This window comes from Conger conger, chromosome 13 (assembly GCF_963514075.1).
Source record: "Conger conger chromosome 13, fConCon1.1, whole genome shotgun sequence".
Classification (NCBI taxonomy): Eukaryota; Metazoa; Chordata; class Actinopteri; order Anguilliformes; family Congridae; genus Conger; species Conger conger.
Window position 1 is genome coordinate 12,300,230 of NC_083772.1, and position 20,823 is coordinate 12,321,052.

Genomic DNA, 20,823 nt, shown 5'->3' on the forward strand with positions numbered 1-20,823 from the left:
TGCTGCCACCACCATGCTTCACTGTAGGGATGGTATTGGCCAGGTGATGAGCGGTGCCTGGTTTCCTCCAAACACGACGCCTGGCATTCACGCCAAAGAGTTCAATCTTTGTCTCATCAGACCATAGAATTATGCTTCTCATGGTCTGAGAGTCCTTCAGGTGCCTTTTGGCAAACTCCAGGCGTGCTGCCATGTGCCTTTTACTAAAGAGTGGCTTCCGTCTGGCCACTCTACCATACAGGCCTGATTGGTGGATTGCTGCAGAGAGGGTTGTCCTTCTGGAAGGTTCTCCTCTCTCCACAGAGGAACGCTGGAACTCTGACAGAGTGAACATTTACATTTACATTTTTACATTTTAGTCATTTGGCAGACGCTTTTAATCCAAAGCGACTTACAAGTGCATAGGTTCTACCATAAGTCAGAGCATCACATCCAGAAACTAGCAAAATACACAGGAAATGCTGTTCTAAACATAGTTGTCATCAGAATTATTTTTTTTTATTTATTTTTTTTGGGGGGGGTTAGACAAGGATAGGGATATCAGAAAGGAGGGGCAGGGGAAGTCAGGAGGGAGGACTAAGGTAGAGTTTGAAAAGGTGGGTTTTGAGTCTGCGTCGAAATAGGAGGAGGGATTCTGCTGTTCTGACAGTGGTAGGCAGGTCATTCCACCACTGAGGAACCAGAACGGAAAACAGGCGTGAACGTGCAGCTCGACCGCCAGGTGCACGTAGAGACAGGCCAGGTGCAACATCGGGTTCTTCCTCCCTGACTAATGCTCCCCCGATTGCTCAGTTTAGACGGGCGGCCAGCTCTAGGAAGAGTCCTGGTGGTTCCAAACTTCTTCCATTTACGGATGATGGAGGTCACTGTGCTCATTGGGACCTTCAAAGCAGCAGAAATTTTTCTGTACCCTTCCCCAGATTTGTGCCTCGAGAGAATCCTGTCTCGGCAGTCTACAGACAATTCCTTTGACTTCATGCTTGGTTTGTGCTCTGACATGCACTGTCAACTGTGGGACCTTATATAGACAGGTGTGTGCCTTTCCAAATCATGTCCAATCAACTGAATTTACCACAGGTGGACTCCAATTAAGCTGTAGAAACATCTCAAGGTTGATCAGTTTAAACAGGATGCACCTGAGCTCAATTTTGAGCTTCATGGCAAAGGCTGTGAATACTTATGTACATGTGATTTCTTAGTTTTTTATTTTTAATAAATTAGCAAAAATCTCAAAAAAACTTTTTTCACATTGTCATTATGGGGTATTGGGTGTAGAATTTGGAGGAAAAAAATGAATTTAATCAATTTTGGAATAAGGCTGTAACATAAAATGTGGAAAAAGTGAAGCGCTGTGAATACTTTCCGGATGTGCTGTATATATATATATATATATATATATATATATATATATATATATATATATATATATATATATATATATATATATATATATATATACACATCAGCAAAAACATGGTTAATGTAGATATTTGTGGTCACACAGGCTGTATACACTTCTTTTACAGGGTGAGAGTTGCAATGCAAACTCCTATCATACCTTAAATAAATATGAATGAGATTGCAACAGCTTTCAGTCAGGGATAAATAATTTTTAATAACCATAATTATATTTGTCAGTCAACAGCATCAAGGTGATGTCATTGGCCAATAAATTGATAAATTATCTTATTTAAAGAAAAAAAAAGAAAAGAAAAAAAAAATGAAATAAAATTCTGCACTTTATGAAGAGTTCTGTATGCAATAACCCATAAAGGAAAACTACATCAGTAACAAAGAGCAGTGCTGCCCTCTGCTGGTGAAAATACTGCAACTGCTAAAAACTTTGCTAACCGTAATACTACTGCAACAAACATTCAAGACACCATTGGCTCAGAGTCAGGCTGCAAGCGGATGACTGCATTTTTACACAGCTGATTTAATGTTTATTTTTCATTATCATTCTTAAAAACCAACCATGAGAAACACATTGGACACGCCACACTGCTGTCGCTCAAAACTAATCAGAAACGGGCAAGGCAACACAAGAAAGATGACAAAATAAAAACTTTAAAAAGGAGAGCTGTGAAAAAGCTGAAAAAGAAAAGTCCCTGCATTCATGAAGGGCAAAACCTTCAGCAAGGTAATGGCATCGCAAGGTCTCTCGTCACAATACCAACGATAATGTCATTATGCATAATAATAACAACAATAACAAAAACATGGTATAACCAGAATTCAAGAGCAAAGCATGTCTTGTAACAGAGTTGTCAGCAATGTCCATCAGTCAGGCAAAGAGGCATAAGATGACAGTTCCAAAGTCCGAGCTCTTCTGCGAGATGGAGACAAGGTGACTCAGGGGACGTCACAGTGGCGTCTGGCACTGCTTATTTACAGAGAGAGAACTCAGGGCCTATTAGCAAGCTGGAAAGACGCTGCAACAAACAAACACGAACAAAGCTGATCTGGCTAGATTCCCAATTCAGCTCATGATCATTCTACCAATCTAATCAACCCCCCCCCCCCCACCCAAAACTTAACAGGCTAAATAACTCAATCCCTCTCCAGCTCGGCTATTGGGTAGTGAATGTTCTTGTGCAAATTGGCCGCTGTACACTACCCAGTGGGAGCTACGCATTGGTACCGGGTGCGGTCAACCTCTCACCTTCACTATAACAGTGTTTCAGAACACTGAAAGGGGCTATATGAATGCAGACTTTTATTATTCATACAGTCTCTGCTGTACAAGTTTGTGTCAAAGCTAATATATTCTATTCACTCCAACACCAGATTACCAAAAGATAGGTATGTTTAAAATTAAACTTGCCAAAGCGGACAGCATTTTCTTGAATCTGCCATGTAATTGTCAATGTATAAACTGTCCTGTTTCTCTTACTGTTACACACTCATTTCATTCATCAACGGGCCACCCAGTAGAGGAAGGGCTGCCTCTGCATAGCCAGCTTCCTCCAGAGATTTCGTCCAATCAGAGAGTTTCTTCTCGCCACTGAGTGCCTTTTCCTCCTACTTGGGAGTGTTTTCTTTTTTAGGGTTAGGGTTAATTGCTTGCCTTTGGGGGCTTCAGAGCTCTGCGAAGCATCTTTGTTACAGTGTCTCAGTGCTATATAAATAGTGCCTCATTGTGTTACATTCTCTCAGCGTGTGGAGAACAGAAAACCAATGTTGTGTTTAAAATTTGGCAGTCAGCATTTAGCCTGATCTGAAGCGTTCAAATAAACGAGACGGGAAGCCGGCGGGTCTCACCACTGGAAGCCCTCTTTTGCTTCTGTGAACTTGTGACGGACCATGAAGGTGGCGATGGCCTCTGCTACCTGTGGGGAGCAGGAACAGGGCGCTGAGCACAGACAGCTGACATGGACACGCCTATTTTTTCGCACCAAGACGAGCCCACTCACTTTTTCAGGAGCGTCTTCATGCACTGCGTGGCCACACTGCGGGAGGACCTGCATCTGGAACTTTCCTGGAAAAAAATACCAGTGTAAACATGGCACTAATGTGTCACATAGAACTGCCAGTGACATTCACAAGTCGTTTCACTTGAACACAATTTCATGCCTTTTCTCCCAAACTTTGGAACGTCCAATTATATGAATATCCTCTCCTCATTACTACAGCACCCTCCACTGATAGAATAGCTTTATTGTCATTGCACAGTACAGAGCAACGAAATTACAGTTGACAGTTTCATCCTGTCCAAGAAACATACAGAGGCCATTTTGTGGCCAACATGGGGAGGGAGACGGGAGCAGGAGAACTATCATTAGATAAGAAAGAAACAATGGGGGGAGATGAGGGAAAAAAATACAACTCCCCAAACTGGGCTCCTTTAGCGGGGCCCAGTGTGGGATTAGAAAAAAAAAAACCTCGGCACATAAGCAAACAATTAAACATCACAACAAGAAAACTCGAGACATGCACATTTTGGTATTGGGAAAGGTCAGGGAGGGGAGGTGTCACAGCTCAGACACTAGGGGGAGCGCGCAGCCACATGGCGCAACGCTCAACTCCCCAGCAGACTGCTCTATGATAGGGAAAGACTCGAGGGGGCCGACTAAGGCGTTGAATCCAAGGGTGTGTGTGAGTGTGTCTTTGTGTATGTGTATGTGTGAGCCTCTGTACTTCGTCACCGCCCAGGCCAACAGTGTTCTCTATTATCTGATTTGGAACAGTGCAGACGAGCACTCGTCCTGTGAAGCGCCTGCTGTCAGCTGCCATTTATTTTCACTTCACCATCGAGCAGCTGAGCAGTGGCCATGGTGCAGGAGTGCTTTCATAAGCAACTGACGCAGACAAACTGCAACTGGGCCAACGGGACAAAATGACGCAGTCACGCCTCTCCAGGGAAACGCTCCGGCCAATAAGGCGGCGCCCTGCGGTGCTTCTGGGCACGATCGTAACTGGCAAGGTCAGGATATGACATCATACGAATGTGTCACTGCCCCGAAAGCCAATGAAACGGTACACTGCTCCAGAAATCAGCCAAGACCTGACAGTGTCCAACGCTGCGGAAGCGGATGACAGGAACCATCCTGCCTCTAAATGGTAAATGGTTGGCATTTATATAGCGCCTTTATCCAAAGCGCTGTACAATTGATGCTTCTCATTCACCCATTCATACACACACTCAGACACTGACGGCGCTTGGCTGCCATGCAAGGCGCCGACCAGCTCGTCAGGAGCATTTGAGGGTTAGGGGTCTTGCTCAGGGACACTTCGACACAGCCCGGGGCGGGGGATCGAACCGGCAACCCTCCGACTGCCAGACGACTGCTCTTACTGCCTGAGCCATGTCGCCCCTCTACAGCCTACAGTTTCCCATCTTTTACGCTTTGCTTACCTTGCATCTGCCCAATTGTGAGCTCTTTATCCAGTCTGTCAACACCTGCAACAAGAAGGCGGGTTAAAGCTTGGTTCACTTTAACCAAATTATAATTTATTTTTCTTGAATTATGCATAGTGTCTCCTTTAACAATAACTGTATAATAATCTGCAAGCTTTGTGATTCACATGCATGAGCGTGTCCACCATTCAACCAACAAAAAAAAAAAAAAGAGAGATCCATCAAACTTATTAAAAACCATACTTTGGTTACCTAAACACTTCCATCGCTCATGGGAGATGTGCATGAGAGAGAATAAAAACCCGAAGCTGCGCCAAAATGAAATGAAATGAAATGAAATGAATGAATGTCTGCGTGTCCTTGGTTACTTCTGCTCTCTCACCTGCCAGCAGGAGCAGTTTGGGGATGGAGCAGCTGAGGAACAGGGCCGAGAGGCCTCTGAACCAGCCGTCCCAGTACTTCTCCGTCTTAGCCAGCTCGATCCTCCAGGTGAACAGGCTCTCCTTTTTAACCTGAGGCGCAGAGGAGTCACCATCACATGACCAGTTATCCTAAATCACATAGATCTCAGACTTCCTTCTGCTTACAATGAGCATTACCTTGCTTTAGTCTGGAGATTAAAATTATCGTATATACACTCAGTGACCACTTTCTTAGGAAGACCTATACACCAGCATGTTAATGCAAATATTTAATCAGCCAATCATGTGGCACCAACTATATGACCATGTATGCATGCTTTTATGCATACATGGTCAAGAGGTTCAGATGTAGGGGAAGACTTTGACCGTGGAATGATTGTTGGTGCCAGATGGTTTGAGTATTTTAATCTGCTGATCTCCTGGAAGTTTCACACACAAAAGTCCCTAGAGTTTGCAGAGAATGGTGCAAAAAACAAAAAACATCCAGTGAGCACCAGTTCTGTGGGAAAAAACGCGTTGTTAATGAGAGAGGTCAGTGGAGAAGGGCCAGACTGGTCAAAGCTGACAGGAAGGTGACAGTAACACAAATAGCCACACATTACAACAGTGGTATGCAGAAGAGCATCTCTGAACACACAACACGTAAAACCTCTACGGGGATAGGCAATTGCAGCATATGTCTAATAAATACCTAATAAAGTGCTCACTGAGTGTATAATGATGCATGTGCTGTATAGGGTGCAGTCTCTACCTCTACATCGTCCTCTTTCTTCCTTTTATGATTGGACTCCCCCTCTTCATCTTCGTCTTCCTCCTCTTCCTCAATAATCCCTTCTCCAATGCACTTTGATATTCCAGGGCTGCTCAAAGGCTCCTCACACCTGCAGAGAGGGGCCAGTCAAAACATGTTTGGAAAGCTCAACCACCAGCCACACAGCTCTTGCCTGTCGGAATCGCAGACTTACTTTTTCACTTGGCCAACCATGGAGACACGTGCAGACTCGATGTTTCTGATTTGTCCACTTTTTACACTACCAGAAAAAAACCAACATTAATACTGATTATAGCAAATGATCTTGGAAACTATTTTCTCAAATAGCTGTAAGCTGAGTATTTGTGCAAGAACATTTGTACATGGAACAGGCAGTGAACATTATACCAATATTAACTTCCCAATGTAAAAAGCAGGGCCTGGCCTGCATATTACCAAAACATATCCTGATGCAAGTGCTAAAATGCATGACTTTACTGCATGACAGGGTACAACCCCCATCAGATTTGAGAAAAAACATAATATGGTCCCGTCTTACCTCCACTCTATAGCATTCTCCACTGACTTGAAGGTTTTTGGTCGACTCCGCAAGAAATTTTGCATGCTGTTCAAAGCGTCCATTGCAGTCCCTGCAAAGTGAATTCAGAAGTGCCTTGACCTCAGCTTGACTGAACCAATTCATCTTCAGGCAAGAGCGGTTTTTATTGTTACTTTTTATGTTACAATTTATGTTTCTGGATTTTGCAATGATTAAAAAAAAAAAAAAAATGCCATTAGGTTTACAAAGGACAAAAACAATGTACTTGGTACATCTTCTCAAAAGTAAAAATAAATAAATAAATAAAATCAGGCAAATGCATAAACCCCAATACAAATGTATCCAGTTGTAGTTTGGAAGTTGTAGAAATTGAGGTTACCTTCCACCACATCAATCACACCGAGTCCCAGTAAAGACGGCACCAGATTGGCTGCGGCAGTGTGAACTGCTATTGCCCCTCCCATGCTGTGACCAATCATTACAATTGGCGGAGCGTTTTCGCCATAAAGAGCTTCGACCACCTTCCCGACATCCCTAGAAGAGTCCACACAGAGCGGTTACAATAATGACGCAGTTAATCGAAACGCTGCAATCCCATTCACAGAAAAACAGACTGCATAACAGTTGACATGGCCTTGCTTGACTGCATTGCTGCCTGGGCTTTGGGTGTAAACAAGGCTATTTTTGGTTGCGATGAATGAGTGTAAACCATGGGGGAACAGGAACATTATGGAACCATGATAAACCGACAGCAGATGGCTTCTCAGGCAGGTTCCTGGCCCGCAGTGACAATAAGAGAATTTCAGTGTCAAAACCAGCGTTAACAGAAATATGTTTAACGTTAACATAACAGCTGACACCAGCGCTTAATGTAGCCATCTTTTTCCAAAGTTGCCTTCACAACATAAAGTAATTGTATAAATAAATAAATAAATAAATAAATAAATACAAAATAAAAGAAAGCTTACTTGGCCATCGTTTCTGCTGAAAGGTCTTCACAACTCTTAACTTTTGTGTCACCTAAAAAACAATTAGTAATCATAGAATATGTCATATGTTGTGTTACCTTGCGCAATCACTTAAAAACATTTTTTCAACATTTTAAGCAGTAATAAGTCAAGATAATTGTGTAACACGTGGCACAAGAGAAAAGTTTATCTTTGTGCCATATTAATGAATCTCTTTCAATACTGTACTGATACTGCCATTCCAGCTGAGGTTGAGAAAGCCCAATACCCCATTGGCTACTGCGTAAGAGGCTTCTGTGCCATCCAATCAGGGCCCAGCTCCCAGCGGTCATGTCTGGGTCAGCTCTGAAGGTGGGGGCAATAGTGCAGGGCAAAGAGGGAGTCTCTCACCGTGTCCCCGGAGGTCCAAAGCCACCACCCTGCAGTCTATCCGGTTGCATATCACTGCCTGGGAAGACACAACACAAGGGTGTCAAACGCTGTCTTTGCATTCGTCTGGTCCCAGTACTCAGACTCACAGTGCATTTTGCAATAGGACCACATACAGATGGACTTTCTCCATTACAATATAGTACAGTATTATAGTAGTCTCTGCATATGCATTGAGCAAGGCCCTTAACCCTGCATTGCTCCAGGGGAGGATTGTCTCCTACTTAGTCTAATCAACTCTACGTCGCTCTGGATAAGAGCGTCTGCCAAATGGCAATAATGTAATGTAATGTAATGCATAAGCTCTGCACTTTATTTATTTGTATTATTCCCATTAGCATCAATGTATCAGGTGGCAAGGTACAAGTAATCATGCGAGATCCAAGATGCAGAAATACATGCATGTGCATACACATGCACTCGCACTCACACTCACACTCACAAGGCTGGCACTGTCTGACAGAGGGCCAGTTAAAGAGGCACTGCTTACACTGACACATTTTCCAGTGGGCCCATGCTGTCTGTCCAGAAATAGACTCCCTCTGCTCTGCTTGTAACAGCAGAGTGGTTCCCAAGCCTTTCAAACTGCATGATACCCATACACACCCCTCAACATTATCTTTCACATTTTACAAAAAGCAAAACTTAGAACACTAATGTAATGTCAATATTCCCATTTCCAGAGATGTCATTTAGAGAAACAAGCTACTGACCAGATTATAGAGCCTCTATTTTAGGAACTACAGAAGTGAAATTCATCCGGACAACCTGGAATGGTTGGCAACAGGTCTCTCATTTATTTCATTTCTATCCAAATTCATGAAAATGATCAAAGACAGGGTAACTCACAGTGAAAACGGCCCACGAGAGAGCAGAGTGACCACCCCCATGCAAGAGGAGAAGAACGGGCCCATGGGATCCACTGCTGTAAATTCTAAAAGTGTGTGAAAAAGTCAAGGTGACAAAACAAAATTTTGTTCATTTTTATGGCGGTGGAGTTGTCCTTAATGCCCATAGGGCCAGTTTGAATGCAGATTCTCTATACAAAACTCAATTTAGTCCAGGACTAAGCTTAATCTGTGTCCGTGAAGCCTGCCCTTATTGACCTTTATGTTGGAAGTTGAATGTCGATGTCATGATCATTTGGCTTTGATTAAAAACTCAAACATCTAAAACCAATTAAGGGCTCAAAATTAAGGGCCAGTTTCACAGACACAGATTAGGCTCAATCCTGGACTAAACTTGGAGAATCTGAATTTAAAATTGAATTTAGTCCACAAAGCAGGATCACCGAGCCAGATAACTGCATAAAGTAAAACCCAGAACAGCTATTACAGATATAGATTTAGACACCGTCCAGGATTTACTCAGTGCAGTTATCCATTCAGCTCAGTAATCCAGCTTTGTGGAACAGGTCCCTGGACTAGGTTTAATCAGTGTCTGGAAAACTGGCCCTAAAACATGACTGACTCCTGACTGCCAAAGTAATGACAAGCCAGACCAAACACAAAAACAGAGGCGAGTTGTGCTTGCTGCACGCATAATTCTTTTTAAATTAACAGATAAGTCAGAGGAGTTGACACACATCAGATCAGAAACCATCGCACTCTGAACATAAGCATGGCTGAGGGAGGAAATGGCATCACTTCTGTTTCAGAAGATAAAGGATATGTCCTTGCTGTTGTCATTTTTTACTTCAACGTCTTCCATCGTTTCAAAGTAATGGCTCCATGGCAGGGGTGAAAAGTCTCGCTTTCTGCCAGGTCTGTAAGACAGGTGAAAACCATGATCAGTTGGAGAAGGCTTTCTAAGATGCAGACTATGACTACTGTACTGGAGTATGTATGATGGAAATTAAAGTAGTATTATTATTACAAACTTAAACTGAGATGGACTTGATCTCATATTTTTAAATCTAAAAACACAGCCAGGCTTGCAAAGTTTCATTCATTTGTTTGTATACTCCTATACACTTGTGTAACTGTATACAGGTTATGAAAGGGGGACCACTGCCTCCGACCTAATGCCTAGTAGAGAATAATGTCACAGAAGATGCCCTTCCAAGAGGAGATGCGTCGCTGAGGTTATTAAAGGAGTAACATGGCAGTAGAATGCGACACTTGCCAGTTGTCTTTAGGCAACAATAAAACAAATGCGTATAATTGTATTTATTATTCAGACATTTAAATGTATTTTAAAACATATTTTTCTAAGCCTAAATGTCCCACTATATAAGTTCACCCGTCTGTCTGGGTGTGGTAATGAGAACTGGCCATTAGCTATGCCGTACCCCCACTTTCCTGTAGGCCAGCGGCGCAAAATGGGGGTCACGAGTTATCAGGGAGGGATAAGCGAAGTAGTTATCCTTGTGTGACGTACTACTAGAGAACATTCTCAACCGGTTGAAAATAGGACGATAACTTTAAAATGCTTATGTCTCCAAAACTGAAGAATGGACACATTGAATACTTTCATTGTGTTTCTTGAAAAGCACCTAATTGAGAAAACACAGGGGGTCCCCAAGATCAAGGTTGTAAACCACTGCTGTGGAGGGCAGTGTATGCTGGTTTTTATTCCAGCCTCAGATATTGATGATAAAATTAGTCAAATATTTGCTGCAGGTTTGCACGTATTGTATATAAAGTGAAAAGTGTTGTTTGTATTGTCTAAATAACAACTGTTGCTTATATTATGTGCATAAATGCAGTTAAATGCATATAGCGGATTTAATAATTGCAATCAATTAAGGCAGCATTAATTGGTTGGAATGAAAACCCACATACACACAGCTCTCCATAGCAATGAGTTCGAGACCACTGTGGTTTTCAAACCTGGCCCCAGGGAACCAGGTGTATGCTGGTTTTTGTTCCAACAACAACTGCAATAAAACAGTTAACAGTTTTCACAAGCTGTTAATTTGTCTTAATAACACGTTTCATGTTTTGAGGTATGACTTACCCTCTTTAGTAATATTATGTAAGAAATTATAATAATAGTAATAGTCAGGCATGTCATAAAGAACAAGTCCTACATTCACATATCGCAAATGATTACATGGAGAGACAATCTTGGGAAAATGAACAGGCATCTAATTGGTGAATGTGTGGATGCATGACCACTAAAACTAGCCATGTGGGTGATAATGAAGAATTCAAAGACAAATTAAGTATTAAAGAACACAATCCAGGTTTATATTACTATCATTTAGGAGCCAAATGATTCACTTCACTCTAATTTAAGACATTAACCTCTTTATGTAATCTCTTTCAATCTAGCACTATGTGAATATGGAACATTTATTCTTTGTGGTATAAACCATGACATAATGTTGCTACAGAGGGCAAAACAGTAATTAAAGACAAATTAACAGTTTGTTAAAACTATGGGATTGCAGTTGTGGTTGAAACAAAAACCCACAGGGATCCTCTGGACCACTTGGCTATCCTGCGCCAAAGAAAAGGTCGGGGCACGTTAAAGTTTGTGCACAAGATGTTATGCATGGTATGCAAGCACAAACGGCACAATGTCAATATAACCTGGTTGCCTAGCTAAATACAGACAGGTTGTCATTCACTACTGCTAACTGAGATGGCTGAATATATGTTGTGGTGTTACAGTTACAGTTTTGCCACAATGAGACATGTAACGACCAAGCAAATTAACTCACGAAATGGTAGCAAACCAAACACAATACTTATCTAGCTAACGTTAGTTAGCCAGACAACAAGTTATGCTGCAAGGCAACTACAGTACTGCACTTGTAGCTGTAGCTCAAAGATATGAGACAACTGATCATTTAATTACCCCATCGCATGAAGTTACAGTAACAGTTAACGTTAGATGAACGCCCACCCTAGTTACGTTCCTAATTCAAGCGTTAGCTAATAGATAGCTCGATAACCTTACCTAAGATCGCTTGCTAGCTACTGTCACGATCTAACGTTACGTTAAGATAATGGTCGCTAGCTACGTCGTTTCCATTCCGACCTAGCCAGCTAGTTACCAGAAAGTTCGCTGTTTTAAGAACTAGTTAGGTATAATATAAATTGCATATTTTGCATGCTATCTCGCATTAGTATAGTGGAACTCACCCCATTCTCATTTTAGACCCAGACTGCACACCTCCTGGCATTGGAGGTCTGGATGCTAGCAAATTCAAATGCAATTGCTTCTCCATTAGCTGTGCTAAATTAAGGACTACGTCTTTTCAGACACAGTATTTGTGATATGTAATGTCCTATATATTATCCTTAGATAATACTAGGTGACGTCTCTTGTCTTCACGAGCCAAATCTTCCGCAGTTCGAGTTTCAACTGAGATTAAATGTTCCGTATACAGGGACGGTCTCATCGCACGACTCTAAAATATTGTGCTGGTGCATTCTGGGTAATGTATTTATTAATCAAAGGTACCCAAGCAGAAACAAAGAAGCAGGGATTTTATATTCACTACAGTTACCAGAATGCTTTGTAAAGCGTTCTGTTTAAAAGAGGACGACTTGAAAAAGGTGACGTAATGCTTTTATAAAGTGGAGAACACTGGGGGTGAACATTGGGGGGTCACTTTCGCTGAAGCTGGTGCAACTTGTAGGCGATGACATCAGTCGTGATTTTCAGCCTTTTAGCAAACCGTTTTGATTCATCATCCTCTTAACCTGCTTTTGTAGTTAAATTATTTAAAAACACATTACTAGGGCCGTAATTGTTTAGCATAACAAATTAATCATCACTTAAAAGTAGCAGCTCAAAATAACACGCATGGTTGTAGCAGGGGCATATTAATTGGTCGTTCTGTAGTGATCAATTTATATATCAATGAAATCATCTAACACTGGACCACAAAATCAGGGGTATCTGCAGGTATCCAAGGGGGGCTCTCCTTCAAAGTCGCATGACGTCATACACGTTCGGCTCATTTGCAAAGCTGTCCAATTCGCCTCCAGCTCACTGTCAGGTGGGACATAACCTGAAGAATATCTGCACGAGGCTTATTGTACAACACCATTTACAATCATTTTAAACAACAGTTTATGCCAATTATTTCGAAAATAAGGAGCGTTTTTTAAACTAATTAAACCAGTGCTAAATGCGTGTGTGTAAACTGTTACATCTGCTGCATTCGTTTGTACTTTTGTGCATTTTGTGCAGGACCACAGAATACTGAAAGTAAACAGTGCACCAGCAAAATAACGCGGTATAATACATTGACACAAAACTAAATCTGTTCAAAAAAGAAGCTTGTATCATATGTACTTCCATAATCATCCATATGAAGCTCCTAAAAATATACACTTTGTTCCATCTTTCCGCCCCATTCGTGTACAAAATATTTTAATCGATTCGCTCCTTTCGGCGCAGACTGGTCACGAACACGAAAAGATACAAATTGCAATTTTGACGTTACTGTTAGTCCTCCTGTATCCCATAATGCCGTGGGTACCAGCAGCGGCAGTTGCACGTTGACGGCGGGACAGAAGAAAGTGTCGTGTACGTTGTTGTTGCTCAGAGACAGATTATGTACTCAGTTTTAGCGATAATCAATCTGTCAGATTGCGAGGACATGGTTTCGTTAAAATGCTGCTGAAGAACACGGATTTTTGGTGGTCAGGGGTGCACAGACGGAATGAAGAATAAAAAACCAAAGGGTACCAAAGTGGGGAACAAGAGAAAGAAAGGTATCAATTAATATACATCTTGCGTTGTTTGCGATGTATTGCTTTTGTTAGCCAACATGCTAGCTCTCTAGTGAACAGTTAGGTAGCTACATATAACTATTTTACGGTGTCTGCTAATCATTAGCTAACCATCGCGGGCTGTGGTCTTTACGTTAACGTTTAGCTTACAAATCAGCGCCAACACCTACCTGTTGAATTGCTACACGATTATTATAGCAGGTTGCTAACTTGAGAATTACGTTAAAGAATCGAGACAGCTTAAACATTTTATTCGCTAGTATTACTTTAGCTAACGTTAACGACATATGTTAGCTACCTCCCTTCTAAATTCAGTTAGAAAAGTTCGCTAAATTACTAAATGTGCTTTAATATAACTTGCAAGAAACTCCGTACTGAACGTAATCATGGGTTTTGTTTTGTAGTTAGCTGACTTAATTTAGCTAGCTAGTGAAAACAGCTAACGTTACATTTTCCTCTGGAAAATACATAAGTTCAATTTATTTTCAAATTGCATTATAGTTGGCTAACGTTACCTACTGAAATCCTAAATTGACAATTACATTTATCTACCACTTACTTGGCTAGCTAGTTTCCTTACATTCAGACACTAGCTAACTGTTGACTAACTATACTTTGATAGCTTGGTAACTTAAAGTTTATAGCTACGTTAACTAACGTTAGCTATCTTCAAACACTCAGAAGAAATATTGTAATTCAGAGTAGAAGGCAATTTGATGACTAACTCACAAATCGTGTTTCAGTCCCCAGTGATATTTCGCCATCTACAAGTCTGCCTCCACTGGTGGAGGGGCAGGTGCGATGCTTTCTCAGAGTGACAGTTGGCAGGGTTCTATGGACCATTCCGAAACCACCGGCGGTACCTCTGGTCAGGTTGCGGTGGTGGGGAGAGTCGTCCAGTGGAACCCATTTTCGCCCACGGGACGGGTCTACTACAGACCAGAGAGGAGCCAAGACAACAGTCCGATTTGCCATCCGCTGCGGACCGAAGCAATTCACCTCTTACTTGACAGGTACTTGACAAGGACATGCAGTTTTCCCTCTTTTACGTAGACCGTTTCGCATTGAATCGTTTTGGTAAAATCTACATTTTTGTCTGGTCTATTTGCAGATATGGGAGTTTTGGTGTTGGACGTTTTGACAAACCCAGACCATTTACCATTTGGTCGAGTCCAGGTTTCTGGAATTGCCCGACTCTCTCTGTCCCAGTCTATTAGTGGATTCTTCACGTTGGTGTCCCCAACCTCTGAAAAGCTGGGAGAGTTGCAGGTATGATGGACATGAATCTTTGTGCAACTCAATAGGAAAGTAAGATTCCCACACACTTGTTTGCATGTGTAGTTGCTTTGCTGCTTATTGTAGATAGATAGATAGATAGATAGATAGATACTTTATTCATCCTGAGGGAAATTTTAGGTATTGTATTGTAGATCGTCTTCAAATTTCCTCTCCTGATTAAAAATAGTCACAGCAACCTTCAGCATATAGGATCCCTCCAGCTCAGAGGTTCTACTGTAGGTAACATCTATCCACTGCTCACACAGACACAACCTTACTTTAAAATCCATAAAAGATGACAAGCTAGATGTGAAAGGACATCAGTTTGCTGCAGTTCTCACGTGGAATGTTAACTTCGTACCGCAGGTTTCTCTCAATCTGGAGCCCCTGCTGGAAGCGTACGACAGCTGCAGTTCCGTTCACACCACGGACGCCAGCGTGGACACAGCGCTGTCCGTGCCAGCCCCCCTATCCAAAGCCCCACCTCACCAGGAGGTGCTGGTGGTGCCGGCTCTGTCCCGCCCCCTGACCACCAACGGCGGGAGAGAATCGGTGGCTAGCAGCACGGCTAACACACCCAGGTAGAACAGAGTCTCGCATATCTCTCACTGTTCATGGTCTGCACGGTGTACCTCTTTTTTACTGTTTGGTGTCACTGCTGGTATCTGCATTTATAAGCCTGAATTTGAACTGCTCTTTGGGGAATAATAAAGTGAAATTGCCGTGAATTGTATCGTATCATTCACCTCATAGTGGGGCACTCCAGGCATCATCACAGGGTGTGTAGGGTATTTAGTGTATAATTTAATTACTGTAAACATGGAACCTTGTTCTGTCAGGAAAGGCTGTATATGTACGTATGTCTGTTTGCCCTCCTATGCATGTCATGCAAATGAGAGGAAGCATGTTTGGTTTTTTCTTGCTCTCCCCTTTTTAAACCCCAATTGGAATCTCTGCTATTTATTTATGCGAGTGCAGGAAAGCACACTGTTCTTGTGCATGTTTTGCCAAGTGCCTGTTACCACACTACAGCTGAGATGAGTTGCAGTAAGACTCATCTCTGTGCCGTTAACCAATGAACAGGTGCCCAGTTGACCAGTTGACCATTGCTAGACAGCGATGAGATGCAAATCCCTGCCCAATGATCCTTCCCTAAACCTCCCGTGCATCACTCAGCCGGGCTACTCATCACAGTTAGCGCTGGCACAGTCATTATTCGATCCCTTAGCGTGAGAGCCCAACCATCCACTAAAGCAAGAACGGAGCCTTAACCAGATTAGCCACCCAGCAGCCCCTGGAGAGCCTATCATTAATTACACTCTCTGATTGATACTATGTTTGCGCCAAACATTTTCAGAGGGAAAGATCACTTGTACTTCCAAGAGACAATTAATGGCCAAGTGGGGTCCAGTTCAGCAGCTCCAAGGACTGTGGCCTTCCCTGGGAATGGGCATCCAGTCTCTCAGTATGAAGAAGAAGAAATGAAAAACAGAGATCAAGTGTCAAGGCAAGAGTCTGCAAACGGCCAGAACTCCAAGGACATCCTTTCAGGTTTGGCACTATTGTTCATGATATTAATGGAATGTAATTACAGAGTGCCATGGCTGCTGCTGAAACTAATAATAATAAACCTGACTTAACTAGAGTGCTTGGTTTACTCAGTACATATACAGTGTCACTTCATAAACTCCATAATGGGTGGAACTACAATGCATTATCAATCACTGACTTGTGCAAACAAGTGAAAAGAAGTTGTTCGCCATAACACTCTTTGGTGTATGCAATTAAGTGAGTCACTGATAATGCATGTTAGTGCCACTCAATTAGGGGTTCATGAATCAATGGGTTATAGGATACAGGGCATGGAAATACTGAGAAGATTCTGCTATGAGTGAAGCACGTTTGCATACATGTGATTTGTGAGTTTCTGAGTTCCCTTTTCCTCAGTTCTCTTAGACCGCGGCAGCAAGCTTAGAAATGCCATGGTGGTTTCGGCTCTGAAGTCTAACCTGGATTCTGACCTGACTCTGAAGGACATCCCACTTCCTGTGTCGAAAGACAACATCATCACACCGCCTTTGTTGTGTGTATACTGTAAACCCTAACTAACAGCTTAAATGTGTTGGAGACAGTTATGGTCTCCAACTCACTAGTTAATGTCATAGGAACATTTGCGATTGTTAGAATCAATGCCTGTGTTTGGGTGATTAATAATACATCACTGAATGAATTCATGCCTGCAAATGATGTAATATAACACTGTGCCTCTTGTGACTGAAGGCAGCCCAGGCCCTCCTCTGGGAAGTTACTGGAGAATCTTCTTCACTCTGAGCCCAGTGTGTTTCCCAGCTCTGGTGGACTGCACTCACCCAAGCACCCAAACACGGACCTCTTCGCTGACGCGGAGAACAGGGCGGTCGAGCTGCTCATGGGCAGGTAACCCACTCCACATTTTACTGCCGGGCTTTAAGTGAAAATGTTTTTATTTTACTTCAGTGTTCAGTTGATCCATTTGTCCATACCTGTACATTTAAAGACGAGGAGTTGTATAGCTAGGCATATGAACGCTTTTCACGAACACCAAACACACTCAGCCTGAAGACTGTAGTGTAATGTAAGCCTGGGTTAATGTTTAAATTGTTGTTAAATACAGAGTTGTTTCGTCTGTTTGGTTGCTGTTATTTCCAGCGTGGATGGGTCGAGCTTATGGGACCGGGACAGCTCCCCGTTGGAGTTCCTCTCTGGGGGCAGCAGTGTGTTGGCGGACAGTGAGCTGAATGACCCGCTCCATGACGAGAGCCTGCTGGAGACCCTGTTCTACAAATCTGCTGTGAGTGCTATGACTACAGCCACATTACAGCATTACAGCCCCATAACCAGGGATAAGTGCGCTGAAAGACCCTAGAGGGAAGTACAATCTCAACTGCATTACAGTCTTATTACAGCACATAGCAGAGGAATAGATTAAATCAGAATGTTTGTCAACAAAGGTCGCTAAGATTCTTCCGGGTGGCTATTCACATTCACATCACCCGGAAGTCAGTTCTTTGCTGTTGTGACGTCACGCCGATTTCATTTGTAGAAAACAGGCCATTCCGTATCCTGGATATCCAGCACTGTGTCAAGCCTGGATTTGAACACCCCAAGCTAAGCTTATTACTGTGACTTCACGACAAATCAGTGCACTTTCACTCACAACCACAACCGTGTATCCCTCAGTATGCACACGTGGACCAATGTTTAGCCAAATTAAAGTCATGTATCTTTGCATGTAACAGACCAGGATGGGGGTTCTCTCCGTACAGTATATCTGGGGGTTCTGATGGTTCCTAATGCCCTAAGATGCTCAGACTTCCATAATAAAATGTGGGGGTTTTATCTAGTGCGAAGTTGGTAGTCTGCATGCTAGTACTTCAATGCCACTTGGCTTATTGGTTAATGAAGACTGGTGCGTGTTTTCAATTGTTTCAAAATGGCGTATCTGTTGACATTTAGAAACCTGATGGCAGTCAGAGTGACTTCACTGCAGATGAAGATGATGGCCTGCCCATGAAGAAGAAACAGAGGAAGACGCATGCTACAGGAAAGCATGAGGATGAGCAGGAACCAAGGTGTTCTGGCATGATGAAGAGTGGCAGGTGAGTTTTCTTAAGATTTAAAAAATATCACCCTCAAGCTCTTTGTCAACTACCTGTAAAACTAGGTCAACTGTACGGAGCATGCAGTTAAATTTGCTATGTTTTCATATGTATGTCTATGCAACAGCAAGAAATGGGCACAGTCTTATGAGAATATATATTTTTTTAACTTGATCAATGTTGTATAAAACGTATAAAGGCTGTTCATTTTCAGTACCTTTGGAGTCCTACTGTTAAGACTGACATTAGGATAGTACTAACAACAGTGATGTTCCCTTTGCTTGCGAACAGCCTGAGTCTGCGAGACTCCAAGCGGACTCCAGAGGAGCGCAGCACCCTGGCTGATCTGAGTGCAGACCGCATCGCTGCACTGGGCCGAATCCACCTGGCCAGGGTGCTCATCCACTCTCTCACCGTCCCCGCTGACAGCACCCCTGCCACGCCCCACAAGGCCCTCGGCAAGGGCAAACCACCCCGTCCGCACCCCCCCAGGAAATGGTACGGTCCATACCGCTCTGTGTGTTTTTCTTCACTGTAGCTAATTCCGTTGATCCGCCTGCCTGCAGCCTAGCTACTGGACCTATCTAACTAAAACTTCTGTTATGCTGCTGTTGTTTCTCTCTCCCTCAGCTCATATTTTGTGGAGTATTCGTTTCCAGTAGCGCCTTCTAGACATGATGCCAAACAGGTAGCCGTGGGATCGGAAGTGACTCGAGTAGCCTCCTGTAAAGTTTCTGGAGGGGGTAAGGCTGTGCTCATCCCCCCCCACACACATACAAGCATCTGATTGGATCAACTAATATTTTTACTTTGCATATATATTTTTAAATTGTTGTAAAGGGTTAACAAACACATTAATTTCTGCTCCTGTTCATTGCAGTTGTGAAGTTCCAGCAGCGGACTGTTTTCCCAGTTCAGTTTAGTGAGGCCGCTATCAAACACTGGTGGGGCACCGATCTCACCTTCAAGATCTACTCCCGAGAAAGGTTCCAAAAGAAAGTAAGCAGGGGGATTTTTCTAAATGAACATGATTTTAACATAAAATTGCTGTTTTCAAATGAAAAATGTCATTTTCAGAACTCATCAGCATGACCTGAATGAAATATGAATTGGTGCACCTACGTTAAATTATTCCCCTTTTGTATTGTCCCTTTTCCCTGTGCAGTTATGTAAATTTGGTTAATAGTAGCAGTCTAAATGCTGCTGTAAAGAATGGGATATTTAAAGTGGAGAAATATAATGAAGTTGGCTAGGAACCCGGCACACACTGCTTTGTAAAACACTGTCAACCTGACATGTTCAATGTTTAAAGGAAGCTTGAGGGAGAAGTTAATAGTTCATAATTGACATTTATCTAATCGTTTACTATGAAAAGAATAATGCTTCTCATGAGAAGCTTTATAAAAAATGAACGAGGACGAAGTGAAATGGAAAGTCAGGCTCACAAACCGTTTGTCCTCTATCCCCTGTCCCTGAGTGGTTATCCGCTGTGTCTGCATGAATTGAGTGGTTATCCGCTGTGTTTGTTTGAATTGAGTGGTTATCCTCTGTGTCTGTTTGAATTAAGTGGTTATCCGCTGTGTCTGTTTGAATTGAGTGGTTATCCGCTGTGTCTGTTTGAATTGAGTGGTTATCCGCTGTGTCTGTTTGAATTGAGCGGTTATCCTCTGTGCCTGTTTGAATTGAGTGGTTATCCTCTGTGCCTGTTTGAATTGAATGGTTATCCTCTGTGTCTGTTTGAATTGAGTGGTTATCCGCTGTGTCTGTTTGAATTGAGTGGTTATCCTCTGTGTCTGTTTGAATTGAGTGGTTATCCGCTGTGTCTGTTTGAATTGAGCGGTTATCCTCTGTGCCTGTTTGAATTGAGTTGTTATCCTCTGTGTCTGTTTGAATTGAGTGGTTATCCTCTGTGTCTGTTTTAATTGAGTGGTTATCCTCTGTGCCTGTTTGAATTGAGTGGTTATCCTCTGTGTCTGTTTGAATTGAGTTGTTATCCTCTGTGTCTGTTTGAATTGAGTTGTTATCCTCTGTGTCTGTTTGAATTGAGTGGTTACCCTCTGTGCCTGTTGCAGCCCGTAGCCTATGGCAGAGCGGTGTTCCCCCTGCTCTCTCTGCTGAGCAGCGAGCAGCTGAGCCAGGCCAAAGCCTTGCCCGTCCTGTCCCTGGAGGGGGGCAGAGAGGAAGAGGAAGTGGGGAAGCTCAAGGTAAGGTGCAGTTTTTCGCCCCG

General features: G+C 42.7%; 2 protein-coding genes across 2 annotated transcripts in view; one reads left to right on the forward strand and one right to left on the reverse strand.

The window, feature by feature from the left end:
- Nucleotides 1-1,595: 1,595 nt before the first annotated feature.
- ppme1 (protein phosphatase methylesterase 1) lies at nt 1,596-12,346 on the reverse strand. The gene is made up of 14 exons (XM_061216745.1): nt 12,079-12,346; nt 9,658-9,752; nt 8,837-8,928; nt 7,949-8,006; nt 7,559-7,610; nt 6,970-7,124; nt 6,591-6,681; nt 6,246-6,311; nt 6,032-6,161; nt 5,241-5,370; nt 4,856-4,900; nt 3,414-3,478; nt 3,262-3,329; nt 1,596-2,432 (listed from the first exon to the last, which is right to left on the reverse strand). The coding sequence occupies exons 1-14, from the start codon at nt 12,162-12,164 to the stop codon at nt 2,414-2,416; spliced, it is 1,152 nt and encodes a 383-aa protein (XP_061072729.1). The 5' UTR covers nt 12,165-12,346; the 3' UTR covers nt 1,596-2,413.
- A 1,087-nt stretch (nt 12,347-13,433) lies between these two features.
- Nucleotides 13,434-20,823, forward strand: part of c2cd3 (C2 domain containing 3 centriole elongation regulator) — a 30,660-nt gene continuing 23,270 nt past the window's right edge. Inside the window, exons 1-13 of the mRNA XM_061216744.1 lie at nt 13,434-13,662; nt 14,424-14,693; nt 14,792-14,949; nt 15,325-15,539; nt 16,316-16,509; nt 16,906-17,041; nt 17,239-17,394; nt 17,647-17,788; nt 18,454-18,596; nt 18,888-19,094; nt 19,227-19,339; nt 19,477-19,595; nt 20,669-20,800. Coding sequence (XP_061072728.1) covers nt 13,611-13,662; nt 14,424-14,693; nt 14,792-14,949; nt 15,325-15,539; nt 16,316-16,509; nt 16,906-17,041; nt 17,239-17,394; nt 17,647-17,788; nt 18,454-18,596; nt 18,888-19,094; nt 19,227-19,339; nt 19,477-19,595; nt 20,669-20,800 — 2,037 coding nt within the window. The 5' untranslated portion in view covers nt 13,434-13,610. The remainder of the gene's footprint in view (nt 13,663-14,423; nt 14,694-14,791; nt 14,950-15,324; nt 15,540-16,315; nt 16,510-16,905; nt 17,042-17,238; nt 17,395-17,646; nt 17,789-18,453; nt 18,597-18,887; nt 19,095-19,226; nt 19,340-19,476; nt 19,596-20,668; nt 20,801-20,823) is intronic.

Coding starts and splice junctions, on each gene's coding strand:
- ppme1 (XM_061216745.1), bottom strand. CDS start 12,164: ATGGAGAAGCAATTGCATTTGAATTTGCTAGCATCCAGACCTCCAATG. Junction 7,125..7,558: donor TCAGCAGAAACGATGGCCAA/GTAAGCTTTCTT, acceptor GGACTCTTCTAG/GGATGTCGGGAAGGTGGTCG. Junction 3,479..4,855: donor CACAATTGGGCAGATGCAAG/GTAAGCAAAGCG, acceptor ATTTTTTTCCAG/GAAAGTTCCAGATGCAGGTC.